We start from the raw sequence: 23,266 nt of genomic DNA on the forward strand, positions 1-23,266 counted from the left end.
AGTTGAAATCGTTTCAATGCTCGGAGAATACAATGATCTGGGTGAATGATAGATAGATAGATAGATAGATAGATAGATAGATAGATAGATAGATAGATAGATAGATAGATAGATAGATAGATAGATAGTACTTTATTGATTCCTTCAGGAGAGTTCCCTCAGGAAAATTACAATTCCAGCAGCAGTGTACAAAATTGAGATCGATATTAAAAGGTAAAAAATAAGTAATGGGGGTATAAATGGAAACAAAATAGAAAAATATTACAATAGAATAAAAATAAAAAGCAACAATGAGAATAAAAATATAACAGTAAAATAAGAATATAACAAGAGAAACTAGGCAGTAGTGACCATGTTATGAAAAAGTATTGCACTGTTAATGTTTTGCATCCCCTATCATCCTAGTACCCCCCCCCCCCCCCCCCCCTCCCAGAGAGGAGTTGTACAGTCTAATGGCGTGTGGGACAAAGGAGTTATTGAGTCTATTAGTCCTGCACTTGGGATGAAGCAGTCTAGCACTGAACAGGCTCCTCTGGCTACTGACAACAGTATGCAGAGGGGGACTGGCATCATCCAGGATGCTCACTAGTTTTTCCACAGTCCTCTTCTCTGCCACCGTCACCACTGAGTCCAGTTTTATTCCCATCGTAGAACCGGCCCACCTGATCAGTTTCTCCAGTCTGGAGTTATCCTTAGATGTACTTCCCCCCCAGCACACTACTATGTAGTACAGAACACTGGCAACCACAGACTGGTAGTACATCCACAAGAGTTATTTACAGATGTTGAAGGAGTGCAGCCTCCTCAGGAAGTACAGCCTGCTCTGTCCTTTCCTGTACAAGTGGTGGGATAATAATAATAATTATAGTGGAATATTCACAGGCGTCTTACACACTATACCTTGCAAACTCTAGTGGCTTTCTTACATCTTGTACAGCCAACAATTGTATATAGAATGTGCACTTGAAATTCCACCGTAAGACGCAGTTTATTATAAACCGCTATTACTGTTTGTAGCACCGTCACAAGTTAATGCTCTTTTTGCTACTTATTTTTTCATCTCCTCTCAACCCAAAGGGCATCTGGCGAATTCCAGTAGATGAGATTGATCGACCAGGAAGTTTTGCATCTCATATGAACCGATCCATTGTCCTCTTGCTAGAGGTGCTCTCAAAGCTTAAAGATCACGACACCTTGCTGAAAGTCTCGTTCATGCTGCAGAGAACCCCTGATCAGGGAAAGTAAGGAGCGACTTCCTGTCACACTGATGTGTTATAGAGTTGTATTTGTTCTTTGACATCTCTCTTTGTGCTCCCTCTCTTCTCTCCTCCTTTCTCCCATCAAGGAAATATTTACGTGATGTTGATCGCCAGGTTTTGGCAAAGAGAGCATTTTTCCTGAATGTAAAAGTCCTGGAGGACAATCTAAACAGTCTCACTGGGGTAAGAATGCACCATTTACTGTATACAGGAGGTCCTCTGTTTACCAACGACGCGTTTAAATCGATAGTGCAAGTTGCAACATATACCTAATAATACAGTTGGACCACAGCAATTAGTTGTGGTGTTACCTATTCGCCCTCTGTCATGAACACATTATAATAGTACTATTGCCTCAGTAGATGGCAATGTCATTCTGCTCCTTAACATTTCATGCCAGGGAATAAGAACACTCAGCACAAGGGATACGTTTTGTCAAAGTTCGGATTCAGCAAGTATTCTGACCATTCTAGCAACGAGCAACAAATGTAGTGACATTTACTGGTCTTATTGGAGCCTTATGGAGACGCTAACATGAAAACACATGTTACAAGCAGCAGGTCTAGCTAGCTGTGCCCCACTACCTCACAAAAAGAAGCAGCCGTAGAAACAAAAATGACATAACATAGTTTAATAGACACATTTTAACATTTATTTTATCATTTTAATATTCGTGATTTGTATTTTTTTTTTTTTTTTATTATTTACAAGAGCATATTTCAGCCTTAAAGGGTAACTGCACTTTTTGTGGAATTTTGCCAGTCATTCACAATCCTGATGTGAGACAAGCACACACAAAAAATATTTATCTTTTTAATGCATTCTAACTCGAAAATACACTTGTAAAAGTCAGCTAACAATAGAGGTCATGGGATTTGCACTATTCCGCCTATAAAGCGCTGTAAAAACCTCGATTTATATACACACTGAGTATATATGTAACATGGTAACAGGTCATTCATAATAACGTGTAATATTGACATATTTTGGTTATTTTAAATATAGGACAGCGCAATACTACTAATCATTGCGGATTTCATGAGAGCCAACAAGGACTACTTCGGGACAAATGAGGATTTCAGAACCTTTTATTATATGGAGCCTACATTTAAGGAAGATCAGCTACAAGTTTTAGAAGCTGTGTGCTAAACAGATCTAGAAAATAGCACTATTGCGACATACTAAACAAGAAATACAAACTATGAACATAACAAAACAACTTACTGTACAGTGTCTGCCCTTAGTAGGGTGCCGACTAATGGGATGTTCATATCTTCCCATTTAGATAAAGAATTCATCATAATCCACACGCAGGTTTAAAAAAAAGCATCTTTTCATGCCTTTTTTTTGCACGAGTTGAATGTCAAATTTGATTAACTTCTCCATTTATGGCAACAACTTTCTACTATTTAAGTGTGAGGCATGGTTGATAATCTAGCATTAACTTTGACCAACTCAGAAGTGATGAAGCAGCTCACCGTCTCAGCATGTCTACTATGTGATCACTGTGCCACTAAAAGTAGTTCCTTAGCGTTGGCGCTTATAATAACAATATCGCTAATACGAGGTTAATATTCAGGTCCTGATGTGTGAATGGAGTATTGTTGGCGGTTTTTGGATGTTTTTTAGAGGGCTTTACGGGCACAATAGATTACTCCTTTTAGCTGCATTGTTAGCCACCTCGTACTTGCCGTATTTTACAAATTAGAATGCATACAAAAGGACATAAAGTCGTGGTCAAAAGTTTACATACACTTGTAAAGAACAGAATCAGAATTACTTTATTAATCCCTGAGGGGAAATTAAGATTTTCAGCACAATCCCATTCAAGAGCAGACAAACATTACAGGGAGACAGAACAGGATCAAACATTACAGGGAGACAGAACAGGATCAAACATTACAGGGAGACAGAACAGGATCAAACATTACAGGGAGACAGAGCAGGATCAAACATTACAGGAAGATAGAACAGGATTGCTGACGGGTCTGCCAACTTCCGGCGCCCCTTACAAAAAAGGTGAGAAACAGTCAACAATGGGGGGCGGGGGGTGAGAAAAAAATCGGTCTAAGCCTGGGCCCCTGGAGAGGGGGTCCAGACTAAGGCCAAGGGAAAAAACAACTCATAGTCATAGCACACATCCCTCTTACATGTGTGTAAGAGGGAAACATCAAAGGACATTAAAGACATTAAAAGAGCAGAGCTGGTGCAACCAGACACTTCTACATAGAGCTAGGAATAAAAAGTCAAAGAAACACATACACTGTGGTGGCCTCTGTGGTGTTCCATTGTCATGGATGTCTTACCTTTACAATCATTTGTTCAACTCTTATTTGTTTGTGATGTAGTGATTGGAGCACATACTTGTTGGTCACAAAAAACATTCATGAAGTTTGTTTCTTTTATGAATTTATTATGGGTCTACTGAAAATGTGAGCAAATGTGCTGGGTCAAAAGTATACATACAGCAACATACATGATCAATTTTGGTGATGTAGAAAAGTTCAAATCAAATCAAAGTAGCTTCATGGCCTCTTAACTTCATGTGAGTGAATATGATTGACGACACCTGTTGACTTCTCTGAGCACATTTAAGTAGGACTCATGTGATGCAGTCATTAGACTCGCTTACAAACGCCACGATGGGAAAGTCAAAGGAACTCAGCACTGATCTGAAAAAACGAATCATTGACTTGAACAAGTCAGGAAAATCACTTGGAGCCATTTCAAACTATCTTAAGGTCCCAAGTGCAACTGTGCAGGCAATTGTTCGTAAGTGTAAAGTGCATGGCACAGTTTTGTCACTGCCACGATCAGGAAGAAAACGCAAGCTATGACCTGCTGCTGAGAGAAAATTGGTCAGGATGATCAAGAGTCAACCGAGAAGCAGCAAAAAGCAGGTCTGCAATGAATTGGAAGCTGCTGGAACACAGGTGTCAGTGTCCACAGTCAAGCATCGCCATGGACTGAGAGGCTACCATGCAAGAAGGAAGCCCTTGCCCCAGAAGCCACACCTAAAGGCTCGTCTAAAGTTTGCTGCTGATCACATGGACAAAGATAAGACCTTCTGGAGGAAAGTTCTGTAGTCCGATGAAACAAAAATGGAGCTGTTTGGCCACAATACCCAGCAATATGTGAAGTGAAGTGAAGTGAATTATATTTATATAGCGCTTTTCTCTAGTGACTCAAAGCGCTTTACATAGTGAAAACCCAATATCTAAGTTACATTTAAACCAGTGTGGGTGGCACTGGGAGCAGGTGGGTAAAGTGTCTTGCCCAAGGACACAACGGCAGTGACTAGGATGGCGGAAGCGGGGATCGAACCTGCAACCCTCAGGTTGATGGCACGGCCACTCTACCAACCGAGCTATACCGCCCACAATGTACAACATGTATGGAGGAGAAAAGGTGAGGCCTTTAATCCCAGGAACACCATGCCTACCGTCAAGCATGGTGGTGGTAGTATTATGCTCTCTGCCTGTTTTGCTGCCAATGGAACTGCTGCTTTAAATGGGACAATGAAAAAGGAGGATTAGCTCCAAATTGTTCAGGACAAGCTAAAATCATCAACCCGGAGGTTGGGTCTTGTTGGGTGTTCCAACAGGACAATGACCCCAAACACACCTCAAAAGTGGTAAAGGAATGGCTAAATCAGGCTGGAATGAAGGTTTTAGAATGGCCTTCCCAAAGTCCTGACTTAAAGGTGTGGACAATGCTGAAGAAACAAGTCCATGTCAGAAAAGCAACACATTTAGCTGAACTGCAGCAATTTTGTGGTCAAAAATTCAAGCAGAAGCTTGTGGATGGCTACCAAAAGCGTCTTTTTGCAGGTAAACTTGCCAATGGACATGTAAGCAAATATGAACATTGCTGTATGTATACTTTTGACCCTCACATTTTCAGTAGACCCATAATAAATTCATAAAAGAAGCAAACTTCATGAATGTTTTTTTTTTGTGACCAACAAGTATGTGCTCCAATCACTACATCACAAACAAATGAGAGTACTAGAAATGATTAGAAACTCAAGACAGCCATGACATGATGTTCTTTACAAGTGTATGTACACTTTTGACCACCACTGTATATGTTCTTGTCTTACATAAAGATTGTGAATGATAGGCAAAATGTAAAATAAAAGGGCAGTTCCCCTTTAAGTTGAATGTTTGTCGTAACCACGAAACCCAGTATGGAGGACCTCCTGTACACTGAAAGCCACACCCTATTCTTACTGTTCATGACTGCTTATGTTCTCCTTGAAGGTGCAGCTTTCCAAAGCAGCTACCGCCTCCATGGGGGAAATGACCACTACGGCCGTGTCCAACAGGCCAAGTTATGAGGACAGCAAACATGCGTTGCCTAAAAAGGCAGGGCTTACAGAAGTCTCTTGTACCATTAACACAGGGCCCAAGGACACCACCCAAGCACAAATCACTCCACCCGCAATATCTACAGATAAAGGTAGCAAGGTAGAGAATCTGCTGGGAAAAGTGGAGCTTCCTGGGAGTGAGGGGCACAGAACAAGGCAAGAGGAACCAATGGATTTGGAATCAGGCCATTGGAGGAGGCCATCTACAGCCACAGATACTCAGGGCAGAAAAACAGAGGTATATACCTCTCTGGGCTTAATGGATTCCCAGCATAAAACGCCTGACATTAGCCGGACATCAGAGCTGTCCCTGGAGGAGCTAAGTATTAGTTCTCGGCAGCAGCAGCTCCAGTCCGCGGCAGCCAAGGTCACTATAGCAGCCGGTGGAACTGATCAGGGTTTACTACGAAGACCTAACAGAAAAAGGAAACTTATAGAGGACGTGGAGTCGGGAAAAACCCTACTGCTTGACGCTTACAGGGTGTGGCAACAAGGCCAGAAAGTCATGACGTACGATCTGGGCCGCATTGAAAAGATCATGTCAGAGACGTACATGCTCATAAAACAGGTAAATCTCCTTCAAACCTGCCACACCAGATGTAAACACTCATTAGTATTATTCTGTCTGTCATGCATCCTCTTATTAATGAAATGACTCTTTATACTGAACTTGTCATCGAGCCTTTAAAGAACTGGGGCTTTCCTTCATTCACTTTTCAAACCGGAAATTGCAGTCCCAAGTTTTGGTTGGTAGTAGCTCTCATATCTAGGTACAGTTTATTTTGCTTTTTATTGGTGTTTTTGAGCAAAACATGTTGCTATACAACCTTCAGTGCTGACTATTAGCTGTCGCTACAGAACATGACGTTATTGAGCTGCAGATCAATAGAAGCTGTCATGTTATTGCCACAGTGCTGGAGTGGTGAGGCAGGAGAGTCAAAGAGAGGAAGAGGACAGCTATCACTCTCATTCTTACTCGGTCACTCCCTATAGGAGAGTTGGCAGACTTACTAGAAACCATGTTGCTGTTAGCTTTCATTTATCCCAGTTAGTCTTGATGAAATATGATATTACTTGCACAAACTGGTCAGGCTCCAGGTCTTGTTGCCTTTTTCATATTGTTGTCCCTCAACCACTATAATCACTCCTATTTTGTTGGTGGCTGTGCATATTTGTAATAGTTGTCCTTATTTGGCTCCCCTAAAGTACACTTGTGTTCTTGGATTTTGTCTTGCAGAGTAAAGTATTTCTTAGCCTGCCCTTGCCTCATATTTTAAAAGCCACCTTTTTACAATAATGTCAAGTAAGGTTGTGTGATAAAGACAATATTTGATATAAATGTTGCTGATGATGGAGCTTTTAATACTATGGTTATATTGTGATAATGCATGTTGTGGACACATTCAAGCCGTGTCCTGCAAATTTAAATATGAGGAGCAAACAAAGTCGTCAACCATTCTCGCTAGCGCAGTTTCTAAATCCTCTATCCTCGCCTCAATGGCGGCAAATATTATTTCTAGCGCTCTCGGATGTAAACAGAGCTGCGCGGATCAATACAAATATCAACTGTAATGATAACGAGTTCAGTGTCAGTATACAGTTGATACTATATTGTTAGATCTAAGTTTTTTATGACCACAACATTATTTTTTTGATTTTTTGTTTTGTTTTGTTTACAAACTCAGGAAATAAGAGCCAATAGTAGTTTTAGCTTTTGTTTACTTATTTGGCACTATTGACTTAATATACATTTTGTATTTAGTGAAAGGGTAAACGGAAATGATTTAATAATAATATTAATTGATATTGGTACTTTACCATCTTGTGTTTTTTTTGGATTTTGTGATCAAAAGACTCTGGACATTTTTTTGTATGATTATTGGTATGACTGATGCTGACCCTGTATCCACTTGGCATTCGATTAATACCCAAATTTGTAGTATCGGGCAAAACTAGGGATTGGAATTGTTAAGATTTTTCCTATTCCATGTTCGAATCTGCTTAATGATTCAATTCTTTATCGATTCCCATTTGGATAAAAGGATGGCAAACAAGTTGATTAGCGTTAACATTGTTTAGTTTAAAAGAAACATTCATTTACAAACTCAACAGTGAGTTCTTAAGAGGACCACAACCTCCATGGGGTGCCTGGGTCAGGACTCAGAATGTGAAAATAACCATAATATGATAGTATATTATAATACAATACAATTAATAGTCTACTGTAGGAAAAACAACACATAAAATGATTATCTTTAAAAGAATATATGAGCTGACCACTCAAAATTAATACTACATCAGCAATTCTGCAACCATTAGCTATAAACATTAAATGTTATTTTACAGAAAAATATGTGCATCCTTTTTTTTTTTCAGGAATTATGAGATTTTTTTGACTCATTATGGTGGCTCTGCTTTCAAGGCCTATTTTCATACAGGTCGAGGTGTGAAGAAGTATACATTTCATGCAGACATTTAATAATAGCAGCTTCTACAATGAGATGTTAACAGGACAGGAAAGTTATTTGCAGTACAACATTGCTGTTGTTGCTGCTGGAGATTCACTTCTGGCTCGGACGGGATCAACAACAGTCAGAGTTTTCACCTTCTGTGTGTGTTAATGTTTCCGCTAGTATTTCCTCTCTTTGAAGAAGTATCCACTTTGTAAGTAATGCAAGTTGCCCTGTTGTCATCATTTACAACCTTTATTTAACCAGATAGGAAACCCATTGAGATCAAAATGTCTTTCACAAGGGTGACCTGGCCAAGAGGTCAACAGCACATGTCACAGAGCAGTTTCAGAAAAGTAATACGTTAAGACATTCATTCAAATAAAACAGTAAAACAATTTAGATTGACACCTTTTAAAAACAGTCTCTCGCTGTCTGTCCCTCAGGATAGAACGGAAGTGTCCAAATGGAAGTAGTTCAGAGAGTTTCTGCAATGCATTCCATGCCAGAGGGGCAGCAATGCCAAAAGCTCTTTTGCCAAATTCCAATTTCTCGTAAATAACTCTCCAGCTTTTGTGCCACTTCCACGCTGTGCGTGGTGACGTCACACACGACCACAGGTATCAATAAGGGAATCCTTAACAAAACTGGCAAAAGATTCCCAGGACTAGGATTGATTGATTGATTGAAAGTTTTACTAGTAGATTGCACAGTACAGTACATATTCCGTACAATTGACCACTAAATGGTAACACCCCAATACGTTTTTCAACTTATCGGGGTCCACGTTAATCAATTCATGGTAAGGAATGGTAGGAGCTGTTTCCAAACAAGAACCGCCTTTCCATTCCCATCCCCACCCAAGCTAATGTAAGGTATCCAAACAACAGAAGACTGAGTGCTAATTACATTTGAACAGAAGTTTATAGAACCATGCTATAACAAAAAGTAACCATCTATTAACAGTAAATTATCAAGTAGATTAATAAATTTTTTGAGAAAATATTGCAACCGGAAATGACGCAATATGTTACCAAATAACCCGTTTAGAAATGCTTCTATTTTCATTTATATGCCAAAAAATATATTGTGATACATATCGTTTTTGCAAGGGACTGCAATATATATATTGTAATTTAAACCATATCGCCCGTCCCTTTTTCGAGCCAATACTCCCTCTAGCCCTGGCCTAGGCTGCACGTCCGCCTAGATCTTTGTTTCTTTGCAGAAATGTCTCACCTTTTTGTCTGCTTTTAGGCACAGGTGTATTTCAACATTGAATTCTATTGCCTTGCTTGAAATGTGTACAATGTGGGAAATCGATGCAAAGCTGGGCCACGTACCAACAAAATGAATACGTGTACCATTACACTCCTATAAAAGAGTAGTAATGAAACACATGTTTAAAAGTAGTTTGAAATGAATTGAAAGCAGAGGAATGTCTTGTGTAAGACATTACAAGCTCAACTATTGACTACAAAACAATTGAAGGACATACGATGCAAAATATCTCATCTGCTATCTCCCAACAGGCTTGTAGAACACACCAGCTGTTTGAACATGATTACTGTTAATTGCAGCATGTTTTGCTGTAGCTGAGCTTGACAACACCCACATAACACAGCAGAGCCTCAAATCACTTCTGGCTCAGAACTCCATAATCAAAGCACATAATCATGCTATGGACATTGACATGCAATATGCATGCATACATTGTAAAATAATACATTTTGCACAAGCAGGTAAAAAGAAAGTTGACTAAAGATGGAAAGTGTTCTAATGTGACTATTCTCACTGTTCTCTTACTTTAGGTGGATGAGGATGTGGCTCTGGACCAAGCTGTGAAGTTTTGCCAGATTCAGCTGGCTACTTCTACCCAAAGACAGGTACAGACAACTCATCTTTCTTATTTCACTGCTTCTTCGCACCCCTGTGGTGCACACATTCATTACCCAGTCACACGGTCACTTCGGTCTTACTTCACGTCACACCCCTTGGTGACTAGAGCTGTTGAGCTTCCAAGATTTCTGTTTTTAAAGGCCAGTGTGTTACATAATAATAAATAACCGACTTGAAACAACAACATACAAGGGGACATTGTGTAGTTGTTTTTGGAGCCATTATTTAGCTGGAAGCAATCACCATGCCTATTACTGAGCAGGGTGCAAAATCACTTTTAATCAGTGCAGTGCTGACAAGAACAATCTCAAGTGGCTTGAATCTTTGATGATTGGTATGGTTTGACAGGGGTTTTAACCATTTTCCCTGGTACATTTATAATAATATAAGTAGGGATGCAAGGATTAACCGGTTTTACCATTAACCATGATTTAAATCCCACTACACCTTGTGTTTCAGTCCTCCTTACTTACTCCCTTATTAACGGACAATATGCTGGTATGTTATTTTCGGCACATGGCACAAAAACAAAGTTACACCAGCTGTGCATGCGCTTGTACGCACGTATGGAGAGACACGCTAGTATGCTACATTAGCTTAAAAACAACAGCAGGACATAGCAGTCAACTCTTCCCACACACAAAAAAAGCTGCAGATGGCAGTGTGGGAACATTTCCAGTACTTAAAAAAATGACCAGGGAGTCATTGAAGATGATGTCTCACTCATTTGCTAAACCTGCCAAAAGAAACTTGTGGCGGAAGGATCTAATGTGTCCAATATGCAGAGGTGGGTAGAGCAGCCAAAACTTGTAGTCAAATAAAAGAACCGCTACGTTACAAAAATATGACTCAAGTAAAAGTAAAACTTACTCATCAAAAGAATTACTTGAGTAAGAGTAAAAAGGTATTCTGTGTAAAAACTACTCAAGTGAAACACAAAATTAATTTACAATTTACTTCAACATGTTTTCTCTAGTTGGAAGTAGAATTAGCCGAAATGTGAACATTTCTACTGACACAAATGACAGCACATGATACCAATATTATTTTTGTTAGTTTAAAAGTAATCATTGAAGATTGTTTTGCTGCCCTGTCTGACGTCATGCCACTTTTTACAGTCAGTACATTTCTATGTTCTAAATTCGTCTGAATTGGCAAATAAGTCAGTTTCTTCTATTTTCACAGCTGCATATGTTGTAGTAGTTTCCATGCTCTTATCTCTAATGTGACTGGCCATACAAAGTGTGCCTCTCGTACACTAGGGGGCCATCGTGGTCATTTCAACTTCTTTAGCTATGTTAGATGTAAATACAGTAGAAGACGATAATGCTACATGCTAATACGCTAACGCTAGTAACTCAACAGATAAGGACAACTTTCCGCTGCTTTTGGATGTTGTTGGTAATGTTTTAATGTGTTTAAATAATACTTGTGGTTATTAGGATCATCAGAAACATGCAAAAATATTGTTTTTTTAGTCAACTGTTTTAGGTGGTTTCTGTTCAGCAGTTCTCTCAAACAGCCAGAGCCATGTCACGTCACTAAAGTGTCTTCTTTGGGAACATTCGGTCTCTTGGGTCTCTATTTTATCAAATACTTCAAAAATACTGACCTATTTCAGCTTCCTATAGCTGTACTTTGTGCTTGTTTGACTGGTGAAATGGAATCAAAGGTCATTACTGCTTACGTTGGATTGTCCAAACAGAGTCAGGTAACATAAGAATATGTCTTTGCAAGCCTCAATCCATAATTCTAAATAGTTGTGATGTAATTAAATGTAACGATCGGAATGGGCTCCAGCAACCCCCGCGACCCCAAAAAGGGACAAGCGGTAGAAAATGGATGGATGGATCGGAATGAAATGATGTATTTTTGCAGATTAGATTTTTCCTTTAGTGATGAAGTGCAAGAAACCCACAAAAATGCATGTCCTTAGCCATATTTAGACAGATGCATGCATTTAGAGAAAACAAAGCCCAAAACCTTAGTTTTTAGTTGTTTACTCTATAAACCAAAATCATACCTACTCTCTTCATCTAACAGGTGGAACACACATTAGGGTGAATTGCGCTCATGAAAAGTTTGACTGCACATAACCATTAGCAACTGTTTCCAAACAACACACAAGTCAAATTGTTTTGTTTGTCAAGATATAGATAGATGCTGTTTTTTTTACTGTCGGCAGAGATAATGAATAACATTATAGAGGTGGGCCAAAGAAAAGGCAAACTAAATAAATACATACAGTGGGGTGTGGGGAACCCTAGAGGTAGTTGTAGGGTGTCCCCAGCTAAATGACAGATAGTTAATAGTACCATAACGGACCCTTATTGGGTCAATTTGTAAACTCTTGATATTATACATGTGGGCCCATAGATAGAAATGCAGCTTTAATGTAGCACGCTACTTTTGCCATGTAGCTTGTAGTGTAGCTTTCTACAATTCCCCGGGGATATCTTCCCCTGTAGCATATTGTGATCTTTCCAGGTGTGTGTTTGGCAGCCATGCTTTACTGAAAACAAATTGGCACCGTGCCCACGCTTCACTATATATCGTGCCAGCCAATGAGGAGGCTCCTTTTGTGGGCTCTGCTCACCCCTACTTTCTGTAAATCCTGTGGTGGGATCTGGAGGGGTTGACAAATGATTTTGTCTTCCTGGCTTTTATTTACTAAAATAATTATAAGGCACAGACAGCAAGCAGACGTACGATTCTTTCAGAAATGATTACTGTTATGATATACTGTATGATTTTGTTTGAAAGAATATAACTTAGCATTGAGTCTTTTCAGTGTAAACAAACAGCAATAAGTCATTTAACTTTAGAGATTGCTTCTTCCTGTCTGTGTTGAATACACTATGGACATTTGAAGTGGACATACTGTAGCAAGTGTAAAACACTAACATAACAGCACAAACTTGTCGAATAACAGCACTATACAATGGGATCTAATTATGTGCATTCCAGTTATTATTAACACAGCATGAAATAGATGATACAAATGAATCAAGGCATGGATGACAATTGATGACAATAACACTTGAGTTTATTACCCACATTAGCAACATTTTCTCCTGGGGGGATCAATAAAATTAACCTTAGTCTTATATTAATAATACAATTATGAATTAATTACTGTAGTTATTATTGATAATACTTTTGTGCATGTATTACTTTGCACTGTTATTATATTGTTATTTGATTACTGGTATTTCTGACAGTAATAGATAACATCTCAAAATCTCTAGGGAGTGTCTGTGATTTTATACATTTTTAGGAGTGAAATTATCGATGAATGATAACCTTGATAATTGTGAAACCGTAATTATTACTCAGTACTGTCAAAATCTATAATTGTTGCTTCCCTTTATAACAAGTAGTATTGTGTTGATATTCTATACTTTTTTACAACATGGTCCAAACCAGGTTTTTTTCAGATGAGTGGATTATGCCTGAACATCAATTATGAGCCAGGCCCTCTCATCAGTGACTCTACAAATAACTGATTCTGGATTAATAGAATGGAAAATATTCAGCAAAGAGGCTACTAATAGCATCTTTTCTTAATTCTTCTGCCAAAATAGTAGGTTGTAGAATGAACATGTGCTTGTATTCAGCATGTGGAAAATGATTGTGGAAAATGGGGTGAAATGTGCCAAACTGATGAATAATTTGGTAATTCCCAGACTTATTCAAGTAGATGCCAGAGCTAAATATAACCTAGTGAACTTCCCTTTTGGCACTTGAGCCTCACTCACTAGTTCCCATTATGTCATTGATCTCAGCTTTGCATGTCACTTGCTTGCACATGTGCACTGTCTATGTGCAAAGAATCTGAGCAGACATTAAATAGAAAAACTTGTATATTGGTGTATTTTTCTATCAATACTTGTGGATATTTCAAAGTGTTTCACTATTCAGTGCCTTATCCTTTATGCTCAATTGCTACATCTTAATAAAAGACTGGTGTTGACCATCTTGTTCTGCAGTCTAATCTAACAGCTGGCTATGTGGCATCTTTGTGCCGCCTGCTCACGTCCTGCACTAGCAAATCTGAGGAGACTCCTTGGTGCTCTCGGCTTCAACATGAAACATTTGTTCGTGCTTTTTTCACGTCTGTGCGTTCTTTCAAGCCCACACAAGTACTGAGCGCCATGCGCCTGTGTGATGCTGAGCATGAAAACACTCACAGCTGGGTTTTATTTCCTCCACCAAAACAGCATCCACAGCTCCTGTTGTGTGATTTGTGTCCATATCAACAAAGATCCTCTTCCTGATTACCTTTCAGTTTGTACAATGCAGGCAGCAAACTACTTGCACCCTCTGCTGGTTGCTGACAAGGAGTGAAGTTGCTTAAGGCTCATACACAACATTAACTAGTTCAGAGGCTTCTAAAGGGGAACTGTGGTCCAGATCTGAACCCAGATACTTTTCTACAATGATTATTTTCATGCCTCTCATTTTCAAAGTGCAATTTCTGGAGGACACAGCTTTCTGACAGCTTTTTCTGTATTGAACGAATGCACACAGAAAAGAAAAACACTCCTCTCAGAGCGGCCTCTTGAGTATGTGTGTCTAAAGCAGACAGGAGTCCAAAGAAGCAAGTTCAGACTAAACAGGAACAAGAAGCCAACCAAGAAAAAACACTTAAACATTATTATTTTTTCAGGTTGTTTGTATCCAATATATTTTTGTGCATGTGAAGAAAGGCAGCAACTCAGAATGCTCATATTGAAATGACAGTAAATGCACAAACATATACTGGGTATATAAAAAACAATACACTTTTGGATACCTTGTTTAAAGCGCTTAACTTTATCACATGGTACAGTGAAAAAGTCACTAGCCACCATTAGCTATGCTGTTTTAGCATTATTTTAAAGACCACATATAGCTACAACCTCACTTAGCCACTTTTCACCATGGCTGAATTGAAAGAAATGCTGTAGTGTATTTGTTGTATATTTTACCATCTGTTAGTTAGTTAGTTAGTTAGTTAGTTAGTTAGTTAGTTAGTTAGTTAGTTAGTTAGTTAGTTAGTTAGTTAGTTAGCAGGCTATTTCCTGGATCACTAAGGATGCCAGACAGACAAGGGATGGCATTAAGTGGGTTTCATTTGATGATTCAATCTGTAATGATCATTTCTTGTATTTGTTCTTTTATTAGATCCTCATTAAAATGTAATATTTTCTTCCTTTTTCTATATGCCACCTTTTGACAAAGTTTTGTGGGAATAATAGATTTTGTATTTTAGTGTAATCCTACTAATAGTCTGTTTTATTTGATCAAAACATGTGTTAGTCATCTCAGTTTAGTGTGAGAATCAATCACGATAATAATATTGGAATACTTAACTTAATGAATCAGTCCTCAAACAAGCTGCATGTGGCAACTGTGGTGTGCTGCAATTTTGTTAGGTACAGATTTTCTATTAGCCGTTGAGCTGGCACATTGGTATTTCTTGTGCGGATGATTCATTACTAGGTGAATCATCAAAGCTTGTGCATGCGTGAGGCTCCTGACTCTGCTGTGTTGTTTCTGGAAGGCTGCGCCTCTTCATTTTCAATCTGCCTGATTTCTGCAGTGCAATTTTCCTGGCGTGCTTCAACTTTACATGCCAGCAGTTACAGAGGACATTTACATGGGAGCTTGATGGTTGTGCCTGTACAAAAGCACACATATTGTCAAGATCCTTCAACTTTGTCTTCTGGCTTTTTCAATTGTCGGAAAATCCTCTGACTTCTCATCCATTTTAAAAGTAGAAGTGGAGAAGGCATTCATTTCTGCAAACAGTGCTCCGCTGTTGCCATGACAGCGCCTGTGGGAGCAGGGCCGCTGTTGTCACAGGTTGTTTGTGCAGCTCTTGTATTTTGCAAGTGCTCCTCCAAAAAACATCCACAGATTTGTCAGTGAGGATTCAGAGCCGTGGTCATCTCAGAATCTACGGAGCAGAAACACAACTCTGCGTCTGCAAATGCATTCCAAATCAATGTTTGTTTGGGCCCTTGGCCAGAGAGGTCTTTAGGAATGATCATTTCTCTGAAGTCTAGCACAGTTTAGTGGTTTCCATGTGCCACAAAGGTGTGAGTGATGACCCTCCTTCTTGTGTCTCCTGCAGACTGCATGTGATGCCCCCAGCACGCCTAAATACACCAGAGACCTCTTCTTCCCTGCCTCCCTACCAACGCCGGTCTTGATCAGCCACGCCACGTGCCATCCACTGTCCACCCAAGACGGCCAAGCCAAAGTGGTGTTTGAGCCCCTCAGCAAGTTGTCAAGACCTCAAACGTCGGGCTTCCACGATCAGTCTCCGCACAGGAGAGCAGTTTGCCATCCTGCAGCAGCAGCCATGTCCTTCCTACAACACACAGGTAGAGTGACATCACAGCAGCCATGTCCTTCCTACAACACACAGGTAGAGTGACATCACAGCAGCCATGTACTTCCTACAACACACAGGTAGAGTGACATCACAGCAGCCATGTCCTTCCTACAACACACAGGTAGAGTGACATCACAGCAGCCATGTCCTTCCTACAACACACAGGTAGAGTGACATCACAGCAGCCATGTACTTCCTACAACACACAGGTAGAGTGACATCACAGCAGCCATGTACTTCCTACAACACACAGGTAGAGTGACATCACAGCAGCCATGTACTTCCTACAACACACAGGTAGAGTGACATCACAGCAGCCATGTACTTCCTACAACACACAGGTAGAGTGACATCACAGCAGCCATGTCCTTCCTACAACACACAGGTAGAGTGACATCACAGCAGCCATGTCCTTCCTACAACACACAGGTAGAGTGACATCACAGCAGCCATGTACTTCCTACAACACACAGGTAGAGTGACATCACAGCAGCCATGTCCTTCCTACAACACACAGGTAGAGTGACATCACAGCAGCCATGTACTTCCTACAACACACAGGTAGAGTGACATCACAGCAGCCATGTCCTTCCTACAACACACAGGTAGAGTGACATCACAGCAGCCATGTACTTCCTACAACACACAGGTAGAGTGACATCACAGCAGCCATGTCCTTCCTACAACACACAGGTAGAGTGACATCACAGCAGCCATGTACTTCCTACAACACACAGGTAGAGTGACATCACAGCAGCCATGTACTTCCTACAACACACAGGTAGAGTGACATCACAGCAGCCATGTACTTCCTACAACACACAGGTAGAGTGACATCACTTCCTCAAGACGGCTGTCAGCTGCACTTCAAGTTTGTCATTTCGGCCTCTTTCCTTTCTCTTCAAGCAAGGCCTCAAAGTCTTAGCTTTGATTATCCCTTGTTGTAAGTGATTTGACCAGTAGAGGGCGCCCTTGCACTTGTACAGATCTGTTACATGACAACCTGACATTACTGTTTGATTGATTGATTGATTGAAACTTTGATTAGTAGATTGCACAGTACATATTCCGTACAATTGACCACTAAATGGTAACACCCCAATAAGTTTTTCAACTTGTTTAAGTCGGGGTCCACGTAAATCATGATTGTAGTTCATTTTAGGATGGTTTCTGTGGTTTGGGGTTGGTGAATTCACTTTTTAATGTTTTCATCAAATCTCAATCAAGCAACACAAACCTTGCAGTGTTGGTGTTAGCACACCTGTGAGGATACGCGGTATAGAAAATGGATAGACGGAATACGTACTGACAAATAATGCCACTAGATGGTGTTAAATAGCATCAATTTGGTGCTTTTTCCACTGTGCTATATATAATATAACAATGTACGACAAGGCTAACATATTTTAACTGAGAGCGAATTAAAAAATATCCAAAATCACAATCAATCCGATACTGATACTACCCTTAGTATCAATCAGCCCACTCCTACTAAAAAAAGCATTTCAATTGGCTTTTAACGTAACTGAAGTCAACAGATTGGAAACATGTGTAGCAGCTATACCTCCTCCTAAGTCTTCTGCGGCCTCCCAATTTGAAAACTGCTGGCATACAATACAATACAGTACTCTATCTGCATATAATATGGAAGCAGCACTCAATGCAAATCTGCCAGTTGAATGAACCATCATTATTTTACACACTTAAGTCATGAATACATCATTTAAATGAAGTTAAAAGAATGTGATACATTACTACATCATTACTAGGGGTGTGCTTATGATTCTGTTTGACTACCATTGAATTATTTAACAATTATTGAGAGATCTTTTTTCCATTCAGGATTTCTTTTGAACAGGGTGTATTACAAAATGATCTAATAGAACGCTCTAGCACATTTCCCAGAACAAAAAGCTGCTCTATATTACTCAGTGTAATACATAGTCTTTTTACAAATAGAATTGTTTAACCAAAATAATGATCTGCAGTTTTCACAGATTTTGGTACTTGCAAACTTATTACAAAACAAGTGATTAATGACAAAGTATTTATGACTTTCAAACAAAGTCGTTTACAAATGATTTAGGATGCACAATAATGGAAATTTGAACTGATAACCCATCATTTCCAGACCTTAACAACCGGTATATTTACATACAATTTTGTGAGAAGGAAGAAATTTAACAGTTTAGACTTTTGCCCAAAATGTGTACACTCTAGCAAAAAAGATACAAATTTGTTGTGGAGATAAGAATAATGTCAACTGGTATTTATGTTACTTCATTAACTATTTTTTGAGTACAAATACCCTTTCTACTATAATTCTGACCCATGCAAACAATTACAATCATTGCACAGAGCAAAACATTTTGGAATTAATTGATATTTCAAGGTTTCAGTTATTTTATAAAGAGTTGTATAAGTATTATTATTGTATTATTGTATTATTTATTTATCATTTATAAGTTTATTTCAATAGCGAGCTGCCAGTAATGTGTGTGTGCGTAGAGAGACGACTGACTTGGTGTGAGTGAGTGAGGGCCATTGACTGTCAAGAAAAAAAGAGATCATTTTTGTTGCTTTTGTGTGCTTATGGCCGACAGTAGCCAGTTTTATAATGAAGTTATTGTTGATGGACACCTCCTCATTATAATTAACATCACAGCAGACGACTAGACGGCCGATATAGATAGTCCTTCTCTAAAAAATGTCTGGGCAATTGTTTCTTTTGTTTTTGTTTTGGACAACGTTCTCAGACTACAGTTGTCTGGGATTTCACTATAATAGAGAGTAATGTTTTTTAAATCATTTGATATAAAAAATAACATTGACTGTCTTTCTTTGGGCACCTCACAATTCAATTACAATTAAGGAGCTACAATTTGATTATAAATCAATTATTGATATATTTTTGAAATATTACATTTTATTATCATTATTATTGTATAATTGATTGTTAATATGTGCATGTATATTATTAGTATACCCCACATTTAATGTAACTAACCTAATTAATGGATATTTGGATGTTTGTCTATGGATTGAGGATGGTCCAGGATTGTCCTAAGAAACAATCATTTTCCTATTGTTGACCTTTTAGTTTTGCTAACTTTCATGCACCTTAATAAAAAAGAACAATTCTGTCCTAAAATTGAGTTTAGTCAGGTTATTAACATTTTGGCAACCTAATACAAGTTGGATGACCTTAGAAGTTGTTGAGTAAAAGCAGACATAACAATCTACTCTGTCAATATTTCACTTCTTTCTCCAGCTGACCTCAGCTTCAGAAACGATTATCGAACAAGCTTGAAAGTGTATCAAATCTTTTCTTTTTAGGTTCATCTGAGCTGCTGCAGAGTTGTTTTTCACAGTCTGGATCTTAAAAGGTTTTTGTCAAGTGTAAAATTGCTTTAGAGTTTGTCAGTGGCTTTTGGAATACACATCAAAACATTGCATTGTTGATTATTTCATTAAAACTATTGGATCTTGTCAGTCTTGGCATCTAATATGTCTGATGGTGTGTTTCTGCTTTTAGAGGAACTAATATTGGCATCAAGCCGATGAAAAAGCAGGCTGGTGTTTTGCTATTATGTGATATAATAATTGATTCCAAATAAACATAGATCTGTTTGCTTTTTGACCCCACAGAGGAGCGTGACGAGCCCACTGAGGGACTGTTGTACCGGCAGCAGGAATCACACCTTTGTCAACAGATGAAGCTGGCCACGGTTTCGCAGGTGCAGGAAACGGCGGCAGGCTGGTTCCGGGAAGAAACGGCCACATGTAGCAGCAGCAGTACGCAGCATTGTGCAGGTCAGAATTGTATTACACTGAAACCTTTTAGCTTGAACACAGTCATTTTACTGATTTGTTCATATTTACAACCATCAACTTGCATGACTTGATTGCCATGGTCAAATCTTAATCGGCTGATACATTTCTACGTAACAATTGAACATTGTAAAGTGTCACACTGGAGTGAATTCAAGTTAAGTGCTGTAAAGTAACAACAACACATACAAACTGAACTTTATGACGCATGATAGATGTGTAGCGTTTAGGGAAGTAAAGGTGGGATGATGAAGTGTAAAAAAAAAAGAAGAGTTTTACGGCTGTATAATGGATTGAAGCGTGAAAAAAGGGATTACTAAGGGTATTCTTACACAAGCTGAGTCACTCCCTCCATTGACCCCCGCTCAGCCTGCTGCAGTCATGCACATCACTATCATCCTGACTCTGTGCTTTAGTTCCAGTTATTTCAACTTCATGTTTTTCATTCAATTGTGCAAGGTGGGGGTTAGCCTTTGTCACATGCATGCGTAAGTGCAGCCCACTTCGTCCAATCGGAAGTTGGGTACGTTACTGTCCTGTGGGACGAGCACATGCTGGTGCGTGACAACATGCCACTGGAGGTGTGAATCTTTGGGCAATTAACAATTCCATGTGATTCCTGTGGTGACAATAGCTTTCCGAATCCAGTCTCGATTCAACACAATTGTTGATTCAAACCGACCCTTGCAATATCCATCCATCCATTCATCCATCCATCCATCCATCCATCCATCCATCTTCTGCTTATCCGAAGTCGGGTCGCAGCAGCGGCATCTTTTTAAATATCTAACCCTAAGAAAATACATTTAAAAAATGTAATAAAACAATATTTATTTATTTTTAAATCCATTTTTGAAAATGATTAATTGATTTAGAGTCGGGGTGAATAAGAATCGTGATTCGGATGACGCACCCACCAAATTGTAGAAGAAAAAAAGACTTTTACATGTATGAACCGCAGATATATATATTGCTACAAGAGATTATTTATATAACTTCATTCTTTCCAAATGGTGCCTGTCACACAAAAGGTATACTGAAGGTGCATGCGCGTGCATTGACCGGCAGGTGTGTCTTCCAGCATCTTGCTAGGTGTGTTTGAGTGAATTTTTGCCTGTTTTTATGCCTGATTTCTTTTGATGTTAAGTGCAAAGTGCTTTTAGTTATTGTACTGTACATCCGGAGCAATGGAGCTCCTACTTTTCTCTGTTTTGTGGACTTTGACTGGCTTAATTCTCGAGTGCGGCGGGGTGTCACTTCCGCATCCGAGAATCCAATACACTCGAGACCTACTCTTGCAGCTCAACAACAGCAGACGTCCAGCTTCCTCAATGTCAATCAATCAATCAATGTTTATTTATATAGCCCTAAATCACAAGTGTCTCAAAGGGCTGTACAAGCCACAACGACATCCTCGGTACAGAGCCCACATACGGGCAAGGAAAAACTCACCCCAGTGGGACGTCGGTGAATGACTATGAGAAACCTTGGAGAGGACCGCATATGTGGGTAACCCCCCCCTCTAGGGGAGACCGAAAGCAACGGATGTCGAGTGGGTCTGACATAACATTGTGAAAGTCCAGTCCACAGTGGATCCAACACATCAGCGGGAGTCCAGTCCACAGCGGGGCCAACAGGAAACCATCCCGAGCGGAGACGGGTCAGCAGCGCAGAGATGTCCCCAACCGATGCACAGGCTAGTGGTCCACCCGGGGTCCCGACTCTGGACAGCCAGCACTTCATCCATGGCCACCGGACCTATGCAACTCCCCCTCGCAAGGGACAGGGGAGAAGAGGAGAGAAGAAAAGAAACGGCAGATCAACTGGTCTAAAAAAGGGGGGGTCTATTTAAAGGCTAGATTATACAAATGAGTTTTAAGATGGGACTTAAATGCTTCTACTGAGGTAGCATCTCTAACTGTTACCGGGAGGGCATTCCAGAGTACTGGAGCCCTGATTTAAATCATCCCAGCAGCAAGAACTTCTGAGGAGTTAAGAGAAGTAAACGTGGGAAAAGAGGAGGTGTCAAACTGAGAATGAGGAAACGGCATATAACCCGCCTCCCCTTGCCCTCCCTGGTTATCCATCCATCCATCCATCTGTCTACCGCTTGTCCCTTTCGGGGACGCGGGGGGTGCTGGAGCCTATCCCAGCTGCACACGGGAGGAAGGTGGGGTACACCATCCAGTCCTTACGATATAAACTTGATGAGCTTCAAGGAAACGCTGGCTTCCTCCAGGACTACAGAGACTGCTGTGTTTTGGTATTTATGGAGACGTGGCTTACCGTGGACGACTCGGACAACGACGTGACCATTGATGGATTTGTCATTCCATTTCGCTTGGATTGTGATGCACTAGAGACCGGGAAATCCCGCGGTGTGCATCTACGTCAACAAGCACTACTGCCAGAGGAAGACTGTGCACACCTGATGTGGAACGCCTGACGCTGTCACTTCCTCCATTTGATTTACCCCGTGTGTTTCCACAACTGTGGACATTCACCCCAAAGCAAACCCTACCACAGCCACAAATACTATAGTGGACATAGTACGAAAATGCAGTCTCTCTTACCTTAAGCACCTCATTTTATACTGGGTGATTTTAATCATGTGTCCCTGAAGAAATCCCTGTCTGGCTTTTATCAATATATAACCTGTCCAAGCAGACAGAACAAGTCTTTAGATCTTTGTTATGAACAGTAAAAGGTGCATATAAATCCATCCCCCTGCCTCCTTTAGGGTCTGCAGATTATAACTATGTGATGCTCCTCCCAACATATAAAACAGTATTAAAGAAAGAAAAAATCCAGACCATAGAAGTAGAAATATGTTTGAGGATTCCACTGCTTGTCTGCAGGCTTGTTATGGCTGCACCTTGTGGGATTGTTGTCAAGACTCTTGTAAGGACCTGCTCTTATATTTCCTTCTGCGAGAACATGATCATCCCAACCAAGACTACTAGAATGTATCCTAATAATAAACCTTGGATGTCCAAACCAGTTAAATCCAGTCTTAAGTGGAAGAAAGTAGCATTTGGTCAAGGAGAAGCATCTGATCAAGGCAGCAAAAAAGGAA

At 39.9% G+C, this 23,266-nt stretch overlaps 1 protein-coding gene across 3 annotated transcripts in view; it reads left to right on the plus strand.

The window, feature by feature from the left end:
* The window catches only part of cabin1 (calcineurin binding protein 1), a 76,053-nt gene that overhangs the window by 39,887 nt on the left and 12,900 nt on the right, over positions 1–23,266 (plus strand). For all 3 annotated transcript variants that reach the window (XR_009826610.1, XM_062051709.1, XM_062051710.1), the window contains 6 exons: positions 1,078–1,241; positions 1,346–1,442; positions 5,522–6,196; positions 9,890–9,964; positions 16,096–16,348; positions 20,008–20,172. Coding sequence is in view for 2 of the 3 variants with exons in the window: in XM_062051709.1 (XP_061907693.1) it covers positions 1,078–1,241; positions 1,346–1,442; positions 5,522–6,196; positions 9,890–9,964; positions 16,096–16,348; positions 20,008–20,172 (1,429 nt within the window). In the remaining variant the exon portion in view is untranslated. The remainder of the gene's footprint in view (positions 1–1,077; positions 1,242–1,345; positions 1,443–5,521; positions 6,197–9,889; positions 9,965–16,095; positions 16,349–20,007; positions 20,173–23,266) is intronic.

The sequence above is a fragment of the Entelurus aequoreus genome, linkage group LG06 (assembly GCF_033978785.1).
Source record: "Entelurus aequoreus isolate RoL-2023_Sb linkage group LG06, RoL_Eaeq_v1.1, whole genome shotgun sequence".
Taxonomy (NCBI): Eukaryota; Metazoa; Chordata; class Actinopteri; order Syngnathiformes; family Syngnathidae; genus Entelurus; species Entelurus aequoreus.